General features: G+C 52.1%; 1 protein-coding gene across 1 annotated transcript; it reads left to right on the plus strand.

The window, feature by feature from the left end:
- The first annotated feature begins 22 nt into the window (after positions 1 to 22).
- Positions 23 to 13,814, plus strand: LOC309400656 (mitochondrial potassium channel ATP-binding subunit-like). The gene is made up of 16 exons (XM_081969232.1): positions 23 to 319; positions 1,852 to 2,155; positions 2,917 to 3,066; positions 3,244 to 3,338; positions 3,503 to 3,608; positions 3,779 to 3,940; positions 5,321 to 5,406; positions 5,902 to 5,999; positions 7,453 to 7,558; positions 7,644 to 7,677; positions 8,411 to 8,547; positions 9,315 to 9,409; positions 10,342 to 10,475; positions 10,864 to 11,011; positions 11,658 to 11,908; positions 13,478 to 13,814. The coding sequence occupies exons 1-16, from the start codon at positions 192 to 194 to the stop codon at positions 13,553 to 13,555; spliced, it is 2,112 nt and encodes a 703-aa protein (XP_081825358.1). The 5' UTR covers positions 23 to 191; the 3' UTR covers positions 13,556 to 13,814.
- Positions 13,815 to 20,972: the final 7,158 nt, after the last annotated feature.

A 20,972-nucleotide genomic window follows, 5' to 3' on the forward strand; every position in this document is an offset into this window, starting at 1 on the left:
CGATGGGATCTTCGCTCGGCGCCTGCGCGGGGGGTGGGCGGAGCCACCGCCTGCTCCTCCACGCGCGCCTCCGTGCTCGGCGCCTGCCCGTCTCGCGCGCCTCGGCCACGCCCCTTTCTCTCCGCGCGGGGCATTGTGGGCGGCGCCGACGGTTCGTGAGGGCGTGAGGGGAGCCGCTTTCGGTCGCCACTATGTTGCTGGCCCGGCTGGCTCTGCTGCGGCCGGGCCTGGCCGGGGGCCGCTGCTCCCCCTACGGCCAGCGGCTTCCCCGCGCCGAGGCGGCCATGAAGGGCGCCTTGCCGGCCCCGGGCGTTGCCAGGTAACCGCAACGGGGAGGTCAGGCCGCCTCGCGGGGCATGCCGGGGGTCGTAGTCCCTCCTCCTCTTGCTGCTCCTCTCCTATTGGCTCCGGCCAGGCTCGGCTCTCCCCCTCTACGCCGCTGGGAGGGAAAGTCACTTTCGCCCCTTTCTCCTGCCAAGGGAGGAGCTGAGCCAAGACAGCGACTGCGCATGCGCAACTGCGTGGTTTTCACCTCCCCATTGGGGATTCCTCTCCCCCCCCTCCCACGTTTTCCTTGGAAGTCGGTTCTTGGAAAAGCCTGTTTATCCCATTTTTTTTTGTTTATCTGCTTCTAGTGTGAAACAGCTCAATCGTTCAGAATAGAATTTGGAGGGACCCTAGAGGTCATCCAGTCCAGCCCCTCCTCAAGCAGGAGACCCTTACAGAATCATAGAAGGACAAGAGCTGGAAGGGACCTGGGAGGTCATCTAGTCCCGCCCAGTACTTGTTGAGTGCGCGGAAATGTTTAGTAAACCATGATTACACAGTGATAGGCCATGCAAATAACTTAAATCATGGTTTAGTGAACATTCCCGTAAGCTGCCCAGATGAGTCTCTAAGCATGCTCAATGAGTAGGGGGTGGGACTAGATGACTGCCGAGGTCCTTTCCCTGATTCTACAATTCTGTAAGGCTCTCCTGTTGGAGCAGGGAGTTGGACTAGATGACCTCCGAGGTCCCTTCCAACTCTTGTCATTCCTAGGCCAGACTTCTAGGCTCCGGTGCTGCTGGTTTTCAAGTGAGACAGAGAAGACACTGAGCGAATGCTGTGCTTTGGAGAGTATCCTCCTTAAAGCAACAGTCTCTGAGCTTTGTTCTCTTGCAGATGTTTCATTCCCCAAACTGGGCAACATCGTCGTCCTCTTCCTCTTCTTCCTCCTCCTCTTCTTTCCAGCACTGATGCTGTTCCCTAGATGGGTCATGAAATGTCTGCAAGGAAACCACCCAGCTCAGAGAGCACCAAGAAGCCCACTACCTTCTCCCTCCCTCCCTCCTTCCTCCTCCCTTCAAACCCCCCTTTATTTTAGCACTGATGATGTTACCTAGTTGGGTCATGAAACGTCTGCAAGAAAACCACTTAGTTCAGAGAGCACCAAGAACACCATCTTCCTCCTCTTCCTCCTCCTCTCCGAGCACTGATGATGTTACCTATCTAGGTCATGAAATGTCGGCACAATCCTTCTCTTGAAACCCCACAGTCCTCCTCCTCCTCCTTCTCCTCCCTAGTTTGGGTCATGAAACTTCTTCAAGAAAACCAGAAAACGCCACACCCAGGACCCCTTCCGGGTAGAATGCATTGACTCCTTCGGAGAGAGAGATGCTCTTGCTACCCCTTACCTGCCCCCGGCGTGGATTGAGGGTGGGAAGCTTGGTTTGAGGTATCCCTGGGCGGGTGGGATGCCCGGGGACCATCCCTTGCAAGCCATCTCTCTTGAGATGGGGGAGAGGGTGCCCGTCTTTTCTCACAACTTGTGTATGTGACTGTGTGTCTTTCCCTCTCCCTTCCTCACAGGCACTCCGGAAGCCATGCCAGGCAGTCCTGCTTCCGCCGGGTTCCCCGCAGTGCCCCCAAGCTCTCCCCGGCTGTCCTGTTGGTCTTACCTCGCCACCTCGTCCCGCTGGGCCGGATGGCGGCCTTGTGGGCAGGGCCGGCTTTGGTGGGGCTGGGGGCCGGCTTCAGCAAGAGGGCCTGCTGTCAGGAAGGGCCCAATGTGGAAATGGTCTGCATGCCCGGGGAAAAGGAGCCCGATTTCAACTGGCTCATGTTTTGGAAATTCCTGCGCCCTCAGCTACTGGCAGTGATGGCGGCCATCGTGGTGAGGCTCTTTGCCCCGTGGTTAAGAGCGGGGTGGGAGGGTGGAGACAGGCCAGCGTAGCCTGTCACTCAGGAGAAGTCTTGGGTGGAAGGAAATACAATTAGAATAGAGTTGAATGGGACCCTGGAGGAGGAAGGAAGGTGGAAGGAGAAAGAAGGAAAGGGAGAAAGAAGGAAGGAGAAAAGGAATGGGAGAAGGGAGGTGGGAAAAGAAGGAAGGAAGGACAGGAGGGAATGGAAGAAGAAAGTGAGGGAGGAGAAAGAAAGATGGAAGGAATGGGGAAAGGAAGGAATGAGAAAAGGAATGGGAGAAGGGAGGGAGGGAGGGAGGTGGGAATGGAAGGATGGAGGAAGAAGGAAGATGGAAGGAATGGGAGAAGGAAGGAAGGGAGGGAGGGAAGGAATGGTAGGATGGAGAAAGAAGGAAGATGGAAAGAATGGGAGAAGGGAGGGAGGGAGGGAGGGAGGGAAGGAATGGTAGGATGGAGAAAGAAGGAAGATGGAAAGAATGGGAGAAGGGAGGGAGGGAGGGAGGGAGGTGGGAATGGAAGGATGGAGGAAGAAGGAAGATGGAAGGAATGGGAGAAGGAAGGAAGGGAATGTTTATACAACCAAGGATCGTAGGAGCTTTTTGCGCTGGCCAATGTACGCTGCCAGCTGACCTTCCAGCAATCCTATTTAACCCCCAGTTTCTCAGTGACGCCTCCCCCCCCCCCCCCCCGTGGTGTGTTTTTCCAAGTCTTTCTCTCTCCCTCCCTCCAGTTTGCCTTTGGGGCGGCCATGCTCAACATCCACATCCCATTGCTGCTGGGCCAGATGGTGAACGTGGTGGCCAAGCACATGCGGGTGGGCGATTACCTGCGCATGGTGCGTGAGCCAGCCCTGCGCCTGCTGACCATCTACGGCCTTCAGGTGATCTTCTTCCCCCTTTCAATCCCGGGGCCGGATTCTATTTGTGTCAAAATCCCCCCAAACTCACCCCACCCCCATCGGGGGAGTAGAGTGCATCAATGCTCCACATCAGAATTGGCAGCCCACAACTCCCGATGGCAACAAGTAACTTTTTCTTCTTTTTTTTGGTGGCCGCAGGGTGCGTTAACCTTCGGGTACATCCTGCTGCTGTCCTGGATCGGGGAGAAGGTTGCCGCCAGTATGCGGAAGCAGCTGTTCTCGTCCTTCCTCCGGTAACGGCCGTGGAAATGGGTGGCCAGGTCCAAAGGGGACTGGGCATTGAATCAGAATCTGTCCCAATCCCTGCTCGAGCAGGAGACCCTTACAAAATTGCTAGAAGGCCAGAGTTGGAAGGGACCTTGGAGGCCCTGTAACGCTGGTTCTCTCCTTCCCCAAGAGAAGATATAGCCTTCTTCGATGCCAATCAGACGGGGCACCTGGTGAATCGCCTGACCGCCGACATCCAGGAATTCAAATCTTCCTTCAAGCTGGTCATCTCTCAGGTTTGGCTCATAGGGGGCAGCAGGGAGTTGGGAGGGCTGGGGACAATCCTGCGGTGATTTAAGGCCCTCTTGCACAAACAGGGTTGGCGGGGGGGGGGCTTCCCTCTTTAACGGAGTGCCTCTTTTCATGCCACTGTCTCTCTCTCCACCCCCCCCCCTCAACCTTGCAGGGTCTGCGCAGCCTCACCCAGACCGTGGGCTGTTTCGTGTCTCTCTACATGATTTCCCCTAAGCTGACCGGGCTGCTTGTAGTGGTGATGCCCTTCTTGGTGGGCATCGGGACCTTTCTCGGCACCTCTCTTCGGAGGCTCTCCCGCAAAGCCCAAGAACAGGTAGGGAAAAGTAACCTGCGTGAATGATTGTGAACGTTCCCCAGAGGCCCAGAGCTCTTTGCATTCAAGTCCTGCTTTCTCTAGTAAAGGGGTGTCCTTGGCAACTTTATTTATTTATTTATTTATTTTTCAAGATTTATAGACCGCCCCCTCTCCCCGAAAGGGACTCGGGGCGGTGTACAGGCATCTCATTAAAAACCAGATACAAAAAATAAATACCCTTAAATACCCTTAAAATCGAATTAAACCTAACAGCTGTACAAGATAATAAAAGTTAAAAATCAACCTAAAACTAACCCCTAAAATTTAAAAATGCAGACTTGAGGGACTAAACTGGGATTAGGCCAGGCCGGCTAAATTGAACAGGTGGGTTTTAAGCTTCTTACAGAAGGAGCGGAGATTGGTGGTGGTTCTGATATCAGAGGGGAGGTCATTCCAGAGGGTCGGGCCCATCACAGAGAAGGCCCTTCCCCTGGGCGTCGCCCGCTGGCACTGCCTAGTGGATGGCACCCGGAGGAGTCCCTCTCTGTGAGAGTGGATCGGCCGAAGGGATGTATGGGGCAGGATACGATCCCGCAAATACCTAGGTCCTGTGCCATGGAGCGCTTTGAAGATGATAATCAGCACCTTGAAACGCACCCGAAAAGCCACAGGTAGCCAGTGCAGCCCGCGCAGGAGAGGTGTTACGTGGGAGTAGCCAGAGACTCCCGAGACTGCCCGCGCGGCCTTTAAGGCTTGTGGGCTTCAATTACCACAATTCACTCTGTTGAAGTCAAGATATATTATGTTCACTGCATACCCACCATCTACTAATAAAGTTTCCCTATCAAAAATGTCATATGTTCAGTTATGATCTCATCCATTCTGTTTCAACACAGCCCTCACTTTTCCTAGTCCTCCTTTGGGTTAAGTTCCGCATCTACAGGCAGTCCTCAACTTACGACTACAATTAAACCCCACTTTTCTGTTGTTAAGTGAGACATTTGTGAAGTGAGTTTCGGCCCATTTTACAAACTTTGTTGCCATAGTTGTTAAGGGAATCCCTGAAACTGGGAAGTTAGCAATGCAATTAAGTGAATCTGTCTTCCTTGTCGTCAGAGATGCCACAAAAGGGGATCACATGACCCCAGGACACTCAGACTGTTGTAAATATTAGCCAGTTGCCAAGCATCCGAATTCTGGTCCCAGGGATGGTGCAAAGATCGTGTGAAAAATGGTCCTAAGGCACATTTTTCACAACCGTTGTAACTTTGAGTGATCACTACATGAACTATTGTAAGTCAGCAACTACCTGTATTTCTGTTGTAGCTATGTTCTATCTGGCTGCAGCCAATTTCCACACTCAGCCAGCCACCAAGTGTGACCTTCCTTCCTTCGCAGGTGTCTAAGGCCACAGCTGTGGCAGATGAGGCCTTGGGGAACGTCCGGACAGTACGGGCCTTTGCCATGGAACCCAAAGAGGTTGAGTGAGTACCGCAAAGGACATCCCTCCACACCCCACTCTCTTGAAGGACACTTTTAAGGCTTTTAAGACTTGTGGATGGACTGTAACTTCCAGATTTCCCCAGCCAGCAATTTTTTTCACTGTTGAAGTCAAGAAATATTACGTTTACTGCATACCCATAATCTATTAAGAAAGTTTCCCTATCGAAAAATGTGATATATTATGTTTACTAAATACCCAGCATCTACTAATAAAGTTACCCTATTAAAAATGTGATATTTTATGTTCATTGCACACCCACCATCTACTAATAGAGTTTCCCTATCAACAAAGGTAGCAGTCTATCCACATTTGTTCTTGTCCTTGTCCTACCCTTTCTGGTAAACCCTTGCTGGCTGTGGAATTCTGGGAGTTGAAGTCCACAGATCTTAAAACTTGCCCACGTTCGGTGCCCCTGGCATAGGCCATGCTGTGACCCTGCCAGGGTTTTCCATTTCTCTCTTTCTTTTCCTCGCAGAGAATATGCAACTGAAGTGGACATTTCCAGCCGCCTCAACATGAACCTGGGCCTGGGCATTGCGTTCTTCCAGGGGCTCTCCAACATGGCTCTCAACAGTGAGTAGAGGCCCGTTGCGTCGGCTGCGTTGGATGCCTCCCGGGGCACAGTTGTCACAGCAACTAGGACGTTCCAGGATACACTCTGTGTCCAGCCTGTTTTAGATGAATGTCTTCTATGTGGGCAGCTATGTACAGGTAGTCCTAGACTTACAACCAGAACTGAGTCCAACATTTCTGTTGTTAAGTGAGTTTTGCCCCATTATACGACCTTTCTTGCCCCAGTGCTTAAGTTAACTGCTGCAGTTGCTAAGCGAGTAACCCGGCTGTTAAGTGAATATGGCTCCCCCCATAGACCTCAGTTGTCAGAAGGTCGCCTGAGCTCAGGACACAGCGACGGTTTTAAATATGAACCGGTGGCCAAGCGTCTGAATTTTCATCACATGACCACGGGGATGCTGCAAAGGTCATAAGTGTGAAAAACGGTTCTTTTTTCAGTGCTGTTGTAACTTTGAACAGTCGCTAAACAAAGTGTTGTAAGTCAAGGACTACCTGTCAGGGCTCCAAATAGCATCCGAAAGTAAATCAGAGTCCGAGGCAAAGTATTGCTCAAAGTTCCAATTGATGAAGAGAGCCATGTTGGCACATCTGGAGAAACCCGAATCTGAAAGCTTCCCTGTTTTCCCCACCCAGTTGAAAGTTCAGGATCTTTCCCCCCACACCCACAAGCCCATCCCATGGTCCAATCTCCTACTGCCATGCTGGCAGTTCCACCCATCCAGTTCCTGTCAGGTGCAGAGACAAAGGATGACCTTGGCTTTCTAGAAAGAATGTTGTTATGGCTACATATCATCTAACTCCGTACAATCCCCCCTCCCATTTCCCCACCATAGAAAAGGCATAGTAGAACGATAGAAAGTGGGGCAGGCCAAAGATCCACAAGAAAATATGGCTGCAGGTCTGACACTACCTCTAGATCAGAGTTCCCCAACCTTTCCGGGTTGGTGGCCTGGAGCAGGGGGAAGGGGGATAATTTAGCGGTAGGGGCAAGCGCATGTGCTCGTGTGCGCATGAACACCTGCGACATTAGTGGTGAGGCTCACATGAGTGGGGCTACGAGCGCCCATGATGAGGCTAGTGTGAGTGGCTGTGAGTGCCCAAGACGACGCTAGTGTGTGTTGTGCGCCCACAGAGACGATGCACTGGTGAGGCATTTATGTGGCATAGTGGTGATTAGCCCGGGGCCTGGTAGTAAATGGTTGACGTCCCCAACCACGGGACGCAGGCCAGTGCTGGGCCACAGCCTGTTCAAAACCGGGTGGCAGAAGACACAAGCAAAGGGTCGTGCATGTGAGATTCCACTCGTATAAGCGGGTGCACTTGCTCTCTTACGTGAAGCTCCACACGAATAGAGTTGTGCACACTTGCCTGCCGCATACACGGAATCATCCCCTCCACAAAACCAGAAAGTTTGGGGAAGTTTGCCCTACAGTTGTGTCATTTTCCTTCCTAGGTATTGTGCTCGGCACCATCTTTGTAGGCGGCTCCCTCATGGCCGGACAAGAGATGACGCCAGGCGACCTCATGTCATTTTTGGTGTCCTCCCAGACGGTACAACGGTAAGACCGTCCCCATCCCATCCCGTCTCCTGGCAGCGGATTGTCTGGCTGGACTTGAGAGCCATCTGCTTCTCTTTCTCTGTAGCTCCATGACCAGCATGACGGTGCTCTTTGGACAGGTAGGTGGGCAGTTGAGATCCTTGGTGACATTATTCAGGTAGTTTTCGATTTACAACAGTTCATTTAGTGACTGTTGCAGTGTCCCGGGGTCAACGGCCCTGAAAAAAAGTTATTTTTTTTCACACAACTGTTGCAGCATTCCTGTGGTTGCACGATTTATCTTCAGAAGCTTGACAACCAGTTCATATTTATGAACTTCGCAGTGTCCTGGGTCCTGTGATCCCCTTTTGCAACCTTAGTCCAAGGGCAAGTCCAATTCCCTTAACAACTGTGTGACCCAGAGGTGGTATTCAGCAGGTTCTGATGGTAGCGGAAATTTTGAGTAGTTTAGAGAGCTAGTAAATACCACCTCTGACTGGCCCCATCCCCATCTATTCTCTGCCTTCCGAGTCCCAGCTGATCGGGAGGAAATTGAGATTTTACAGTATCCTTCCCCTGCCACACCCACCAAGCCACATGTTCAGAACTGATAGTAAAAAAAATTTGAATCCCACCACTGGTGTGACCAAGTTAACATCTGAAGTGGTTCACTGACGAAAGGCAGCAAGAAAATTTGTCGAAATGGGGCAAAGGTCACTTAAGGACTCTCTCCATGTAAATTAGGGGCGCTGTTGTGGTCGCCAAGTTGAGGACCGCCTATACTCACAGTGTTTGCTCTGGAGCTGGCGTTTCCCAGGAGGGCCTAGGAACGAGACAGCTCGTACCTCGACACCCCTCTCTTCACTCCTACAGGTCTTACGGGGCATGAGCGCCGGGGCTCGCGTGTTTCAGTTCATGAACATGACGCCGGAGACCCCTCTGTGCGAGAGACAAATGCTCACCTGCAGCATGCTGAACGGGCATCTCGAGTTCCGGGATGTGACCTTCAGGTGAGACTCAAAACCGAAAGGTTCAGGGGTTGCGAGGGGAGATTACAATGGGCTACAAAAAATATCTTAGGCCAGGGCTCCCAACTTTTGTGGGCCAGCGGTAGAGGCAGGGAGGGAAAATGGTTCCGTGCGAGTTGTCACTGCTGGCACAAATGGAGCTGTGCGTGCGAGTACTTGCCACTTGCTCGAATGGAGCTGCTCGCGTGAGTGTCCGCCACTCAATGCAAGTGGAGTTGCATGTATGAAGAACAGCCACTTGCTCAAACGCAGCAGTGCATGTGAATACCGCCACACGCAAAAGGAGCTGTAAGCACGAGCCCACTCAGCTCCAGTGTGTGCGAACCGGTTGCGATCAGACCACGGCAGAGAAGGAGGGGAAAAGAGAAAGAAGGAAGATGGAAAGAATGGGAGAAAGAAGGAAGGCAAGGAAAAGAAGGAGAAAGAAGGAATTCTAACCTTCTGCTCAAGCAGAAGACCCTTACAGAATGATAGAATGACAAAGTTGGAAGGGCTCTTGGAGATCATTTAGTCCAGCCCCCTGCTCAAGCAATCTATCAGAATAGAGCTGGAAGGGACCTCAGAAGTTCTTTTAGTCCAGGAGTCCCCAACCTCTGGGACATGGATTGGTTTCCAGGCCCCAGACTATTTGGACAAAACCGGTCCTTGGTGCGAGAAAGATTTGGGAAGGGGGTAAAAGCGGGGTGGTGGCCCTCAGCTCTCACCCCTAGCCCTGATGACCTCTCTTCCCTCCACCCCCCCCCCCTTAGTTATCCCACCCGGCCGGGCTACAAAGTCCTGGAGAACTTCAACCTCTCCATCCCCGCGAACAAGACGGTGGCCATCGTGGGGCAATCCGGCGGGGGTAAGGCTCCCTCCTTTGCCTGAGAAGGGGGGCTGGATCTTTGGGGCGGGGGGCACTGGGTCTTTTGAATTTGGCATAGTGGCAAAGGATATCTCTTTTTTTTTTGCATAACAGGGTCCTCCAGCTCAGTTGTTCTGCGGGGGGGTGGGGGGATTCCGATCCCTTATCACGATTTCATTCGTATTCCTTTGTCCACTCCGTGTTTGCCCTCCTTCCCAGGATTGATCCTTTTGCTGAGTGTGGAGTTGTATTTCCCCCATGCAATGAAAACAGCAATTGGCTGAATGGATGCATCCTTTTCCTCTGCTCCTCCTCCTCCATTCATTCCTCCATCTACCTATCATCTACCTATCATCTACCTTATTATTCTATTAATCATCTACCTAGCTACCTACCTATTATCTGTCTGTCTGTCTCTATCTAATCTCCCTCTCTAATCTCATCTCTATCATCTATTCTCTCTTCCTTCGTCTCTCCCTCCCTCCCTCTCACTCAGTCACGCACTCACTCTTTCCTTCCTCTTCCATTAATCAGAACCCCCTCTCTTTCTCTCTCACACACACACACATTCACTCTTCCCTTCCTCTTCCACTAATCAGATTCCCCCTCTCTTTCTCTCTCTCACTTTCTCTCATCTTCTGGTTCTCCTCCTCTTTCACATCAATCCATCCATCTATTTTCCACTCCTCTTCGTCTTCTTTCTCATCCATCCACCCATCCATTTCTCCCTCCTCCTGCCCTTTCTCAGACAGACAGACATTTTCCCCTCTTCCTCCTCCTCCTCCTTCACATCCACCCACCCATCCATTTTCCAATTTCCCTCTCCCCCACCTCCATCTCCTCCTCCTGCTCTTCCTCCAAAGACAGGGCCCTTTGGACCGTGTCCGACCCGGCATCTTCTCTCTCTCTCTCTCTTTCTCTCTGTCCTTCAGGGAAGTCCACTGTAGCGGCTCTGGTGGAGCGCTTCTATGAACCCACCAAGGGGACCATCTTTCTGGACGGGCGGGATATTTGCACCCTGGACGCTTCTTGGCTCCGGGGAGAAGTCATCGGCTTCATTAACCAGGTACGAAGTCAGGTGGCCAGGCGGAATGGGAAGGAAAAGCAACCAACTCACACTGGTGACAGTTGCAGCATCCCCAGGCTCACCTGATGGAAAATTCAGATGCTCGGCCACCGACTTGTATTTACGACAGGTTGCAGCGTCCCGAGGTCAGGCAATCCCCCTTCGGCAAGGTTCCATTGGGCAAAGACAAGGGGGAAGCCTGGTTCGTTTAACGACCGCCGCTCTCGTTGAACAAGGCCTGTGATTCACTTCAGGGACGCATGACTAGCTTCGGCTGCGGCGATTCACTTAACCGCCATGGCGAGAAAAGTCGTACAAAGGAACGAACATCTTGTTCACTGACCTTAACACACACACACGCATACACACATGCCTGTCTCTGTTTCAGGAGCCAGTGCTGTTCAGCACCACCATCATGGAGAACATCCGTTTCGGCAAGCCCTGCGCCTCAGATTCGGAGATTTACGCGGCTGCCCGGCTGGCCAATGCCGACGAGTTTATCCGCAGCTTTCCGGATGGATACAACACGACTGTGGGTGAGGGAAGCATCTGGCAGTTCAGGTGGCCTTCCTTCCTTCCTCCCTCCCTCCCTCCCTCCCTCCCTCCCTCCCTCCCTCCCTCCTTCCTCCCTCCCTCCTTCCTTCCTTCCTTCCTTTCCCCTCCTTCCTTCACTTTGCTGGCGTTTCTCTCCTTCCCTCCCTTCTTTTATCACTCTCTCCGACCCATTTCCTTTTCCTCCTCCCTCCCTCCTCCCCTCCCTTCCTCTCTCTGTCCTTGATTCCTTCCCCCTTTTTCCTCCCTCCTTCCCATTTCCTTCCTTCTTTCTCTCCTTCCCTCCCCTTTATCACTCTTTTCTTGCTTTACACCCATTTCCTCGCTTCCTCCCTCCCTTTCTCCTCCCTCGATTTCCTTCCTTTCTTTCTCTTCCCTCTCTTTCTTCCTCCGTCTCTCCCTGCCTTCCTCTTCTCCTTTCCTCTTCTCTTTTTCCTTTCCCCTTTTTCCTCTCTTCTACTTTTTTTACCCGAACCATGCAGATTGCTTTTTGCAGTTCAATTGTGGAATTCGGGTCCGTTTTACGCTCTCTCCCAAAACGTGGAACTTACCATCCTGCGATGCCTCGGCCCGTGCAAACACACACACCCTGTTCTCATGTCGGCCTCTCCCTCTTTTTCCCCTGCCCAGGCGAGCGTGGCGTGACTCTGTCAGCGGGACAGAAGCAACGGGTGGCCATCGCCCGGGCGCTGATCAAGAACCCCAAGGTCCTGATCCTGGACGAGGCCACCAGCGCCCTGGACGCTGAGTCAGAGCACGTGGTCCAGGAGGCCTTGAACCGAGCCGTGGCCGGCCGCACCGTGCTGGTCATCGCCCACCGGCTCAGCACCGTCAAGGAAGCCTCGATCATCGTGGTGCTATCCAAGGGCCGCGTGGCGGAGGTGAGTGCCGAGGCTGGGAACATGCGCTCTGGAAGAAGCACTACGGCCAGGAATGGACTTTCAACAATTCATTTTGTGGCCATTCAAAGTCACTACGTCGTTGAAAAAAAGGACCCTTTCCCACACTTAATGACCATCGCGGTATACCCACAGTCACTTGACCAATATCGGGGGGGGGGGGGCTCGAAGGCTGAGTCGTGTTTAGGATGGTCGCAGCGTCCCGGGGTTCAGATGGCTCCTTCACTTTTGCAGCCTCTCAACAAGCAAAGTCAAAGGGTTGGACCCCGATCCACTTCACGTGGGTGCCAAGTGAACAGTTTCATGGCTTCGCTTCACAGTGGCGAGGAAGGTCGTAAAATGGGGCAAAATTCATTAGTGGATGACTCGTGACCATTTTTCACACAGATCCAACATTATCACTGTGGTCACATGGTTTACCTTCGGGTGCTTGCATCCCCTGCTCGAACAGGAGACCCTTACAGAATCAGAGCATCCCAGAGTTGGAGGAGACCTCAGAGGTCCTCTAGTTCAACCCCAAGCAAGAGAATCTGTCGGCTGAGCCTTCAAATTAGGATTAAGTCCTACTCTCCGTTCTACCTGAGTACTTCCTCGTTGGCCTCTTTCTTCCCAGATAAAACAGTGCTCTAGTGCAGCGGTCCAGACCTTTATGGCTTTGCGGCCGAGCAGAGGGTGGGTGGAGAGCGGGAATGCTTCCGCGTAAGCAACGGGTTCCTGCGTGAGCACCCGCACAATCGGGCATGCACAAATTGAGCTGTCAGGGTTCCAAATAGCATCCAAGAGTCCGAGGCAAAAGCTTCCTCAAAGTTCCAATTGATTAAAAGAGCCATGTTGGCCCATCTGGGAAAACCCGAATCTGAAAGCTTCCTGGGTTTTTCCCCACCCAGTTAAAAGTTCAAAATCATGCTCCCACACCCACAAGTCCATCACGTGGTCCAATCTTCCCCTGCTACGCTGGCAGCTTCCACCCATCCAGTTCCAGCCAGTCCAGAAACAAGGATGACCTTGGCCTTCTAAAAAGAATTATTATTACGTATCACCGAACTCTGTATAAGCCCTCCTCCCATTTTCCCACAATAGAACATGAATAGTAGTAAGTGGGGCAGGCCCAAAAAAGAAAAGATGGCTTGCAGGCCTGACAGGAGTTTCCAAACAGCCCAGAGGTCGTGACCCCTGTTCAAGTCCCTGTTTAGCGTGCACAAATGGAGCTTGCGGGCCATGGGCCGATACCAATCCACATCCCGGGAGTTTTGGACCCCTGCTCTAGTGGCTGTTCAGTGCGAAAATGGAGCTTCCTGTTGCATAGGAGGCCCCTGTTTCCAAACGGCCCACGTCGTAGAAGTTGGGGAGCTGTTTAACGGGACACCAAGGCCATTGGTGACACTGTCAGCTCCCCGTTCAGCACAACCAAACAAGAGAAAAGTCTCGCTCATTAGTGGTGGGAGGGTCCAATCCCCTTCCCCTTCAATTCTGGGCTTGTGACTCCGGGAATTTGCGAATTCGCTTTCCAGATCCGGTTTCCCAAAACCCACCTTTTTTTTCCCCCCCTAGGCCGGGACCCATTCGGAGCTTTTACGAAAAGGCGGCATCTACGCGGAGCTTTTCCGCCGGCAAGCCAAGGACATCTGAAGGAGGAGGACATGCCGGTCGGTTGGCTGGATTCGGAGCGCCCCTCTCTATTTTCCCCCTCCCTGCCCCTCTTTCGCTCGGCCTCCAGCCCTACCCGAGCTGGTTGCTTGGGAAAGGCCCAGAGCCTGTTGCTCTGGGACGCTCTGTTGTCAGTTTTCAGGGAACGCGGCTTTCCTCTTGCCCTGCGGGGAAGGAATCCGTGTGCAATTTGACACTTGAAGGGTTTTTTTTTTTCAAATACAACCTTTTTGGGTTTGGACCGGTGGTGTGTCGCCTTTGCTTTACGTGTCTGTGTGTGAGTGTGAGTGTCAAAGTCATGCTTTTAAAGGAATGCTGACTACAACAAGGCAGATATATCGGTGGGCAGCAGAGTGCAGAAATTTTAAAGCTGGGGTGGCCGGACCTCCAATCTCTACCCACTGCATTCAGGAGGCTTCAAACCCCCTACACCAAGAGTGTCAAACTCAAGGGCTGCTGGCTGCATCCAGCCCACAGCGTGCTTAAATCTGGCCTGCAGGACCGGCCTGAAAATAGCAAACGACCGGCCCACGGTGCCTCTGGCAGCCAAAACAGGCTCCTGAAGCACTTTGCCAGCCAAAACGGGGCACGGAGGAGAACTACAATGCTGATCCGCCCTTCGAAGAAATCCAGTTTGACCCTCCTGCCTTATATAGATGGTCCTCGATTTACAACATTGGTGTAGTGACCGTTCAAAGTCCCAACGGCACTGAGAAGAAGAAGAAAAGGGGCTTCAGACCGTGGTTCCCACTTACCGTTGCAGCATCCCCACCGTCGCGTGGTCCGAATGTGACGGTCGCAGTGACCTGGGGTCACGTGATCCCCTTTCGCGACCTTCTGGCAAGCCAAGTCCTTGAATCTTCCTAGTTGTTCTTCTCTTCTTTTTCCAAGGTCTCAACGTCTCTTCTTCTTCTTCTTCTTCTTCTTCTTTTTTTTGGTGTGTGTGTGGACCAAAACGGGATGCCGTATTCCAGGTCCTAGGTGGAGAGCTGGCGGGAAATCCTGGCTAAAGACAGGCTTGTTACAAACCCTTGAGGAAAGCTCTTCAGGCCATACGTAGCGAGCTTCGTGTCAGAAGGCCACGCAGAATCCTTGTTGACTGCTTTGTGGAAATCAAAGATATATTACATCCGTAAGCATGCATACCTCCAATCTACTAACTAGCCAGAAAAGAGATAATTTGGCAAGACGTGACCAATCCACAATACGACCATGTTTTCAGAATAGGTATTAAACCCATCAGCTGGGAGTTTTCTGATTCTCCAAGCTTTCCCAAAAGAACAGCTAGTCCTTGACTTAACAATGGTTCCCTTTAGTGACCATTCAAAGTTACTACGGCCCTGGAAAAAGTAATAATTGACTATCGTTTTCCATGCTTAGGACCATGGCACCATCCCTGTGGCCGTCTGATGAAAATTCAGACCCTTCGCATATTTATGACGGTCGCTGTGTCCTGGGGGATGGTGGTCATGTGAACCCTTTCTGCAACCTTCTGACCAACGGGGACACCACTGAGCTGACTCGCTGACCGACTGCAGTGATTCGCTTAACAAGCAAAGGCCGCCAGGTGGTAAAGCGGGCCAGAAATGCACGGAATCCTTGTTTCCTTAGCCACAAAAACATTGGGCTCAGTCGCGGACATAAGTCGAGAGATACCTGTGACCCCCCCCCCCTTGGGTAGCACCTGGATGACAGGAGGGAACTCAGCTACTCCAAGGTCCCCTATTGGGAGCAGTTGACTCCAGTCTTGTCTGGACATGGGGTGGATGCGCAAGAAGGGGTCTTCCTCTGACCTCCACAGTCCATACAAGACCACAAAGAACCCTCAGAGGTGGGAGGGGGTCATCCAGTCATTGGTCCCCCCCCTCCCACCTTTGAGCTCATGGTGCCAACCTTTGGGTAGGGGGAAGCGTTCCACGCCAGTGATGGATGAGCCAAACAAGGACGCGTGCATCTCGGCCACCACTACCGCGGCCCTGCTCCGAATAGATCACAGCCTGGGAGTGTGTTGTGGACCCCGTTTTATAGGACTCCATCCAGAAGGGGTTGCTTTCCAAAGCTGCCCCCCACCGCTCCTGTTTGCCCAGAGAACCAGGTGCCCCTTCCTACCTTCCCCGGGTGAACTGCTTTGGGGCTGGAAGCCCCCCACTTCCAGGTGGAATCTTCCCCCCTTCTTGGCCCACAGAAGCTCCCGAATGGCACCTCCTGATTGACCTGAAGGCCACCGTTGACCGTCAGGGCATTGGTGCTCCGCCGAGGTGGACCAACTTTGTCCCTGCCAAGGGAAAGGACAGCCAGACCAAAGAGAAAAAATGGCTCCAGGCCTGACACATCCTTGAACCCGTATCCAAGTTGGATCTGTTTCAGAAGTGACTGATTGCGACACCGTATTTGGTGATGGGACTGTTCTTTTGGCAAGAGATGGGGGCCTCTTTGGGCTGGGAAAGAGGCTCGTTCTCGAAAGGAGCAACAAAAGGATGGAGATTTGGAAGGGACCTTGGAGGTCAACCAGTCTAATCCCCTGCCCAAGCAGGAGACCCTTGCAGAATCACAGAGTTGGAAAGAACCTTGGAGATCATCTAGTCCAACCCCCTGCTCCAGCAGGAGACCTGCCACCATTTCAGACAAATTGGGCTGTCCAGTCTCTTCTTGAAAACCTCCAGGGACAGAATCAACCACGCAGCGACACCATTCCACTCTTCTCACCGTTGAGGACTTTCTTAAATTTACCTTGGCTCTATCCTTGATCGTCCCCCACCTGGTCCTTCTTATTGCGTCACATCTGGAAAGGGGAGTGTTGTGGCCTGTCAGCCTCCGGCCCCTCCAGCAGCCGAATCAGAGGAGGAGGAGGAGGCGTGGGAGTCAGGGTCAGCATCAAGGCAACCTAAGAGCTCTGAGGGGGGAAGAGGGAATGGAGCTGGCAGTGTGAGAGAGAGGCAGAGGCAGAACCTGGGCCGTCCATCAGCCGTCAGATGGAGAGTCAACAGCCCCCAGGTCTGGAGGTGGCTGATGAGGAAGAGGAGGTACAGCTGGGTCCAGTGCCTGACATGCGAATGTGCAGAAGGCAGAGGAGAGAAGAGCAATGGAAATCTATGGGCCGGTCCTTGGGACGGAAGAGCCACCGCAAAGCCCGCCCCGCCCCAGCTTGGAATAAAAGGCAGGGGGTGGAGATGAATAGATGTGGCAGACAACTATTCATCTTCTGGCCGGATGGACTTGTTAGCCTGCAGTGAGAGATACATTTTTTGCCGGGGCTGCTGGCGTTCCTGATAAAGGAATCGTGGATTTAACTATAGAGAGTTTGTCGTGTTTGGGGAGCTGGTCCTTGTGGCCTTCATCCGTCGCTCGTAGTCACCAAGGTTGTGGCCCGAACACAATAAAAAGCCCAAATTACCCAGAAGAACTCCCGAACCACATTTTACGCACAGCAGCAAAGAGGATTTCAAGGAGGGGTCCGAAACCCTTCCCGTTTATTTATTGATTGGTTAAAGGTCGTGGCTTCTCCCCTCGCTGAATCTAAAGGACCAAACGACCAGAAAGTCAATCCTGGAGAAGTCCTCACTTCCAGAGGATCATTTCTTTCCTCCGCCGGAGAAGTGGAGGGCTCCCCTTTCTCCAGGGAGACGCGCTTTTGTCCGGCGGGGACAATTTAGGCTGTCATTTGGGAAAGGTTTGTTGTGTGTCTTGCGAAGTCATCCTTTCTGCCGGCTTCCGCTGCCGTTGTTTCCGCCTGCCAACCCTGAGCCTCCCCTGGGACCAAGCCCATCAGTTCCTTGATGGGGCTTAGCCATCCTGGAGCTCCCTTTCAGTTGGCGGGTTCTTTTGGATCGCCAATCAGTGTCTTCATCCCTCTCCCCCTTCCACAATGGACGCCTCTTCAGCAGGCTCAGGGGAGGGGGCGACAGAATGGTTGGGGTGACCCAGTTGGTGCGTCAGTGTCGCCATCCAGCTGGTGCCTGTGGGGAAGAGGGCTGCATTGGGGGGGGGAACTCACCCCCAATTGTATTAACCTCTAAGCCACAGCCTCTCCTCCCTTATCAGCTGAGCCAGGGAAGCGATTAAGTGGGTTTTTTTTCTATGAAAGCATCTGGTGTGCCCAACCCGGGATCTTCCCAGCCCCCTCACCCCCAAATCCCCCGCCCCATACCTTACACCACCCCAAGGTCCGTGGATGCTCCAGATCTCGCTCCAGATCCTCCCTGCCGGCACCCTGCTCCCAGGATCCCATGAAACCCCCCAAACCTCAGGTCTCCCCAGTTTCCCACCTGCCCACCGGCCCCCCTCTGCTGCCGCCATCTTCATTAACCTCAACATCCAGGGGGCACCTGCAGGGGAGATGGCTGTGTCGGGGGGCTGGTCCTCCCAGCTTCCCTCCCTGCTCCTTGGGCGAGAAACGAAAGCCCTTCAAAGAAAAAAGCACCTTTGGGATACAATCAGATTGTATCTAACACTTAGACTCGCTTCTCACTGGTCCCATCAAAGACCAGGAAACCCCTCGGGGTTAAGATCACCAGGTTCCCTCATAATAAATCTACAGAGAGGGAGGGATCTGCATATCTTCCTTTCTGGATTTTCCACCTACCAGGCCGGCAACGTTTCAATGTGCACATCTGCGCAGGAAGGACACAGGAAACCAAAGACCAGTCTCCATACAAAACCGAGTCTCTGCACCGCGTTTTCTTGTAGTCTTCCCCCCAAAACAAGTCGCTTCCTTCTTGGGAATAAACTGGATCTCCTTTCTCACAGTTCATGTTTTTGGATTCATTCTTATGTGGAACCCCCCCCCCCTCAAATGATCCTTCTAACAAAATAAATAAATGAAAATGTCACCCGGCTGGCTTCCATGCCTAGGGCAGCACTAGAACTCACTCCTCCCTGCATCTCCAAAAGCCAACATCACCACCTCAAGCGCCTGAGCGGTGATTTCAAGAGCTCTAAAAGCTTACTTGAGGTTCTGTTCGAGCGTGGCAGTTTCCCCGTGTTTCGGGAAATCGGTTGAGTGACTTTGGATATTGTGCCACAGCAGGATGGCCAAAACCAGCAACACCACCACGCCGAGAACAATGCCCAGAATCCACTTCCATATTGACATGGCTGCTGCTGCTGGCACAGGAAGAGGGGTTGCGTAGTCGTGCGAGAGACCCTGCCTGCTCCCGTTTTTCAGCTCCTGTCTCTAGGCACATCTGGCTCGGGGGAATCGGGCGCGAAAGAGGCAGGAGTGTCAAAACAACCCTCTGCCTTTTGATGGACTGGGATGGGCCGATCAAGGAAACGGTTTGTTTGCTTTCCTGAGAACTGATTAATCCGTCAAACTGTTTACCTCTGGAAATTGAAGGTGCTCCAACACCGGGGAATTCCAAGAAGAGACTGGAGAGCCGTTTGTCTGGAATGGTAAAGGGTCTCCTGTGTAAGCAGGGGGTTGGACTAGATGGCCTCCAAGGTCCCTTCCAACTCTGTGATTCTTTAAGGGTCTCCTGCCTGAGCAGGAGGTTGGATTAGATGACCTCCAAGGTCCCTTTCAACTCTGTGATTTTATTAACCTGAAATGTTCAGGATCTCTTGCTTGAACGGGGTTGGACTAGATGACCTCCAAAGTCCCTTCCAACTCTATGATTCTGTAAGGATCTCCTGCTTGAACAGGGAGTCAGACTATATGACCTCCAAGGCCCCGTCCAACTCTGTGATTCTGCAAATCTGTAAGGATCTCCTGCTCAAGCTGAGGGTTGGACTAGATGACCTCTGAGGCCCCTTCCAAACTCTCCCGTATTCTGATTCTGCCAACAGGGCAGGAAGCTTCTCGGGCCCATCAGAAGAGAGAAATTCTCCTGCCAAGTTGGGGTTTGGATTTGTGTCCCAGTGGGCCCCCAACCGGCCCCTCCCATGCGACAGAATGTCACGTCACAAATTTGTGACGGTCGGTAAAAGAATGACCGAGGGCCCAACGCAGCTGCGATGTGTGTAACAACCCCCGGCAACGAAGGGTGGCACATGACTTGCGTGCCACTTATAAGAAAGTGACAAGTCGGAGGGAGAGTTTGGCAAGACACGTAGCTACATAAGCTTTGGTTCCCTCTCGCTTCGTCCTCCACTTACGACAGTGAGTCACCACGGCCCAGAGAAAAGGGAGGTAGGACCGTTTCTCACGCTCCCCAAAAGTCCGATCCTTCTCAAGTGACTTGTATTTATGACGGGTTGGGGGGTGTCACACGGTCCCCTTTTGAGAGTCGATGGGGAAGTCAGATTCACTTAACAACCGTGTTATTAAGTAAACAACCCTATCGATTCATTCCTTCCCTCCCTACACACACACACACACACACACACACACACACACACACACACACACACACACACACAAACACAGCAGATTCAAGGAGGGACTGAAGATAGTGCTTATCTATCTATCATCTATCTATCTGTCTATCTATTTATCTATCTATCTAATCTCTCTCTCTCTCTCTCTCTCTCTCTCTCTCCTGTCTGTCTGGCTATCAATATTTATCTATCAATCCATTTATTTGTCTGTAAATCCATCCATCCATCCATCCATCCATCCATTGTCCACACACACATATAAAAGCAAGACAGATTCAAGGAGGGATTGAAGACAGTGCTTGTCTGTCTGTCTGTCTGTCTGTCTGTCTGTCTGTCTGTCTGTCTGTCTATCTATTTATCTATCTATCTATCTCTATCTATCTATCATCATCTATCTATCTATCATCTATCTATCTATCTATCTATCTATCTATCTATCTATCTATCTATCTATCTATCTATCTCTATCTATCTATCATCATCTATCTATCTATCTATCTATCTATCTATCTATCTATCTATCTATCTATCTATCTATCTATCTATCTATCATCTATCTATCATCTATCTATCATCTATCTATCTATCATCTATCTATCATCTATCTATCATCTATCTAATCTATCTATCATCTATCTAATCTCTCTCTCTCACCACTCTCTCTCTTTCCTGTCTGTCTGGCTATCAATATTTATCTATCAATCCATTCATTTGTCTGTCCATCCATCCATCCGTCCACCCACCCATCATATCACTCAATCGGTCCGCCTATCTGTCTATAATCCATCCAACCACCTACCAACCTATCTTTACTTCATCATTTTCCTATGCCCCGGTGCCCTCCCCAGTGTTTACAAAGGAAAGCAGGAGGGATTCAAGGGGGGGGGGTTGAAGACCCCCATTTATTTATTTATTTATCCAAAATATGTGCTGCCCACCTCGCTGCGGCCAAAGGACGGAGGGAGCAGAAGACGCTGCTGATCCCTCCACGCTCCTCTCGGCCCAAATCTCGCAGAAACCTCCGGCTGAGCATCGCAGTTTTCCTCCAGGGATGCCGTGGTGCCTGCTTTGCCCGCAGCGAGAC

The sequence above is a fragment of the Natrix helvetica genome (genome assembly GCF_964273705.1).
Source record: "Natrix helvetica genome assembly, chromosome: W".
NCBI lineage: Eukaryota > Metazoa > Chordata > Lepidosauria > Squamata > Natricidae > Natrix > Natrix helvetica.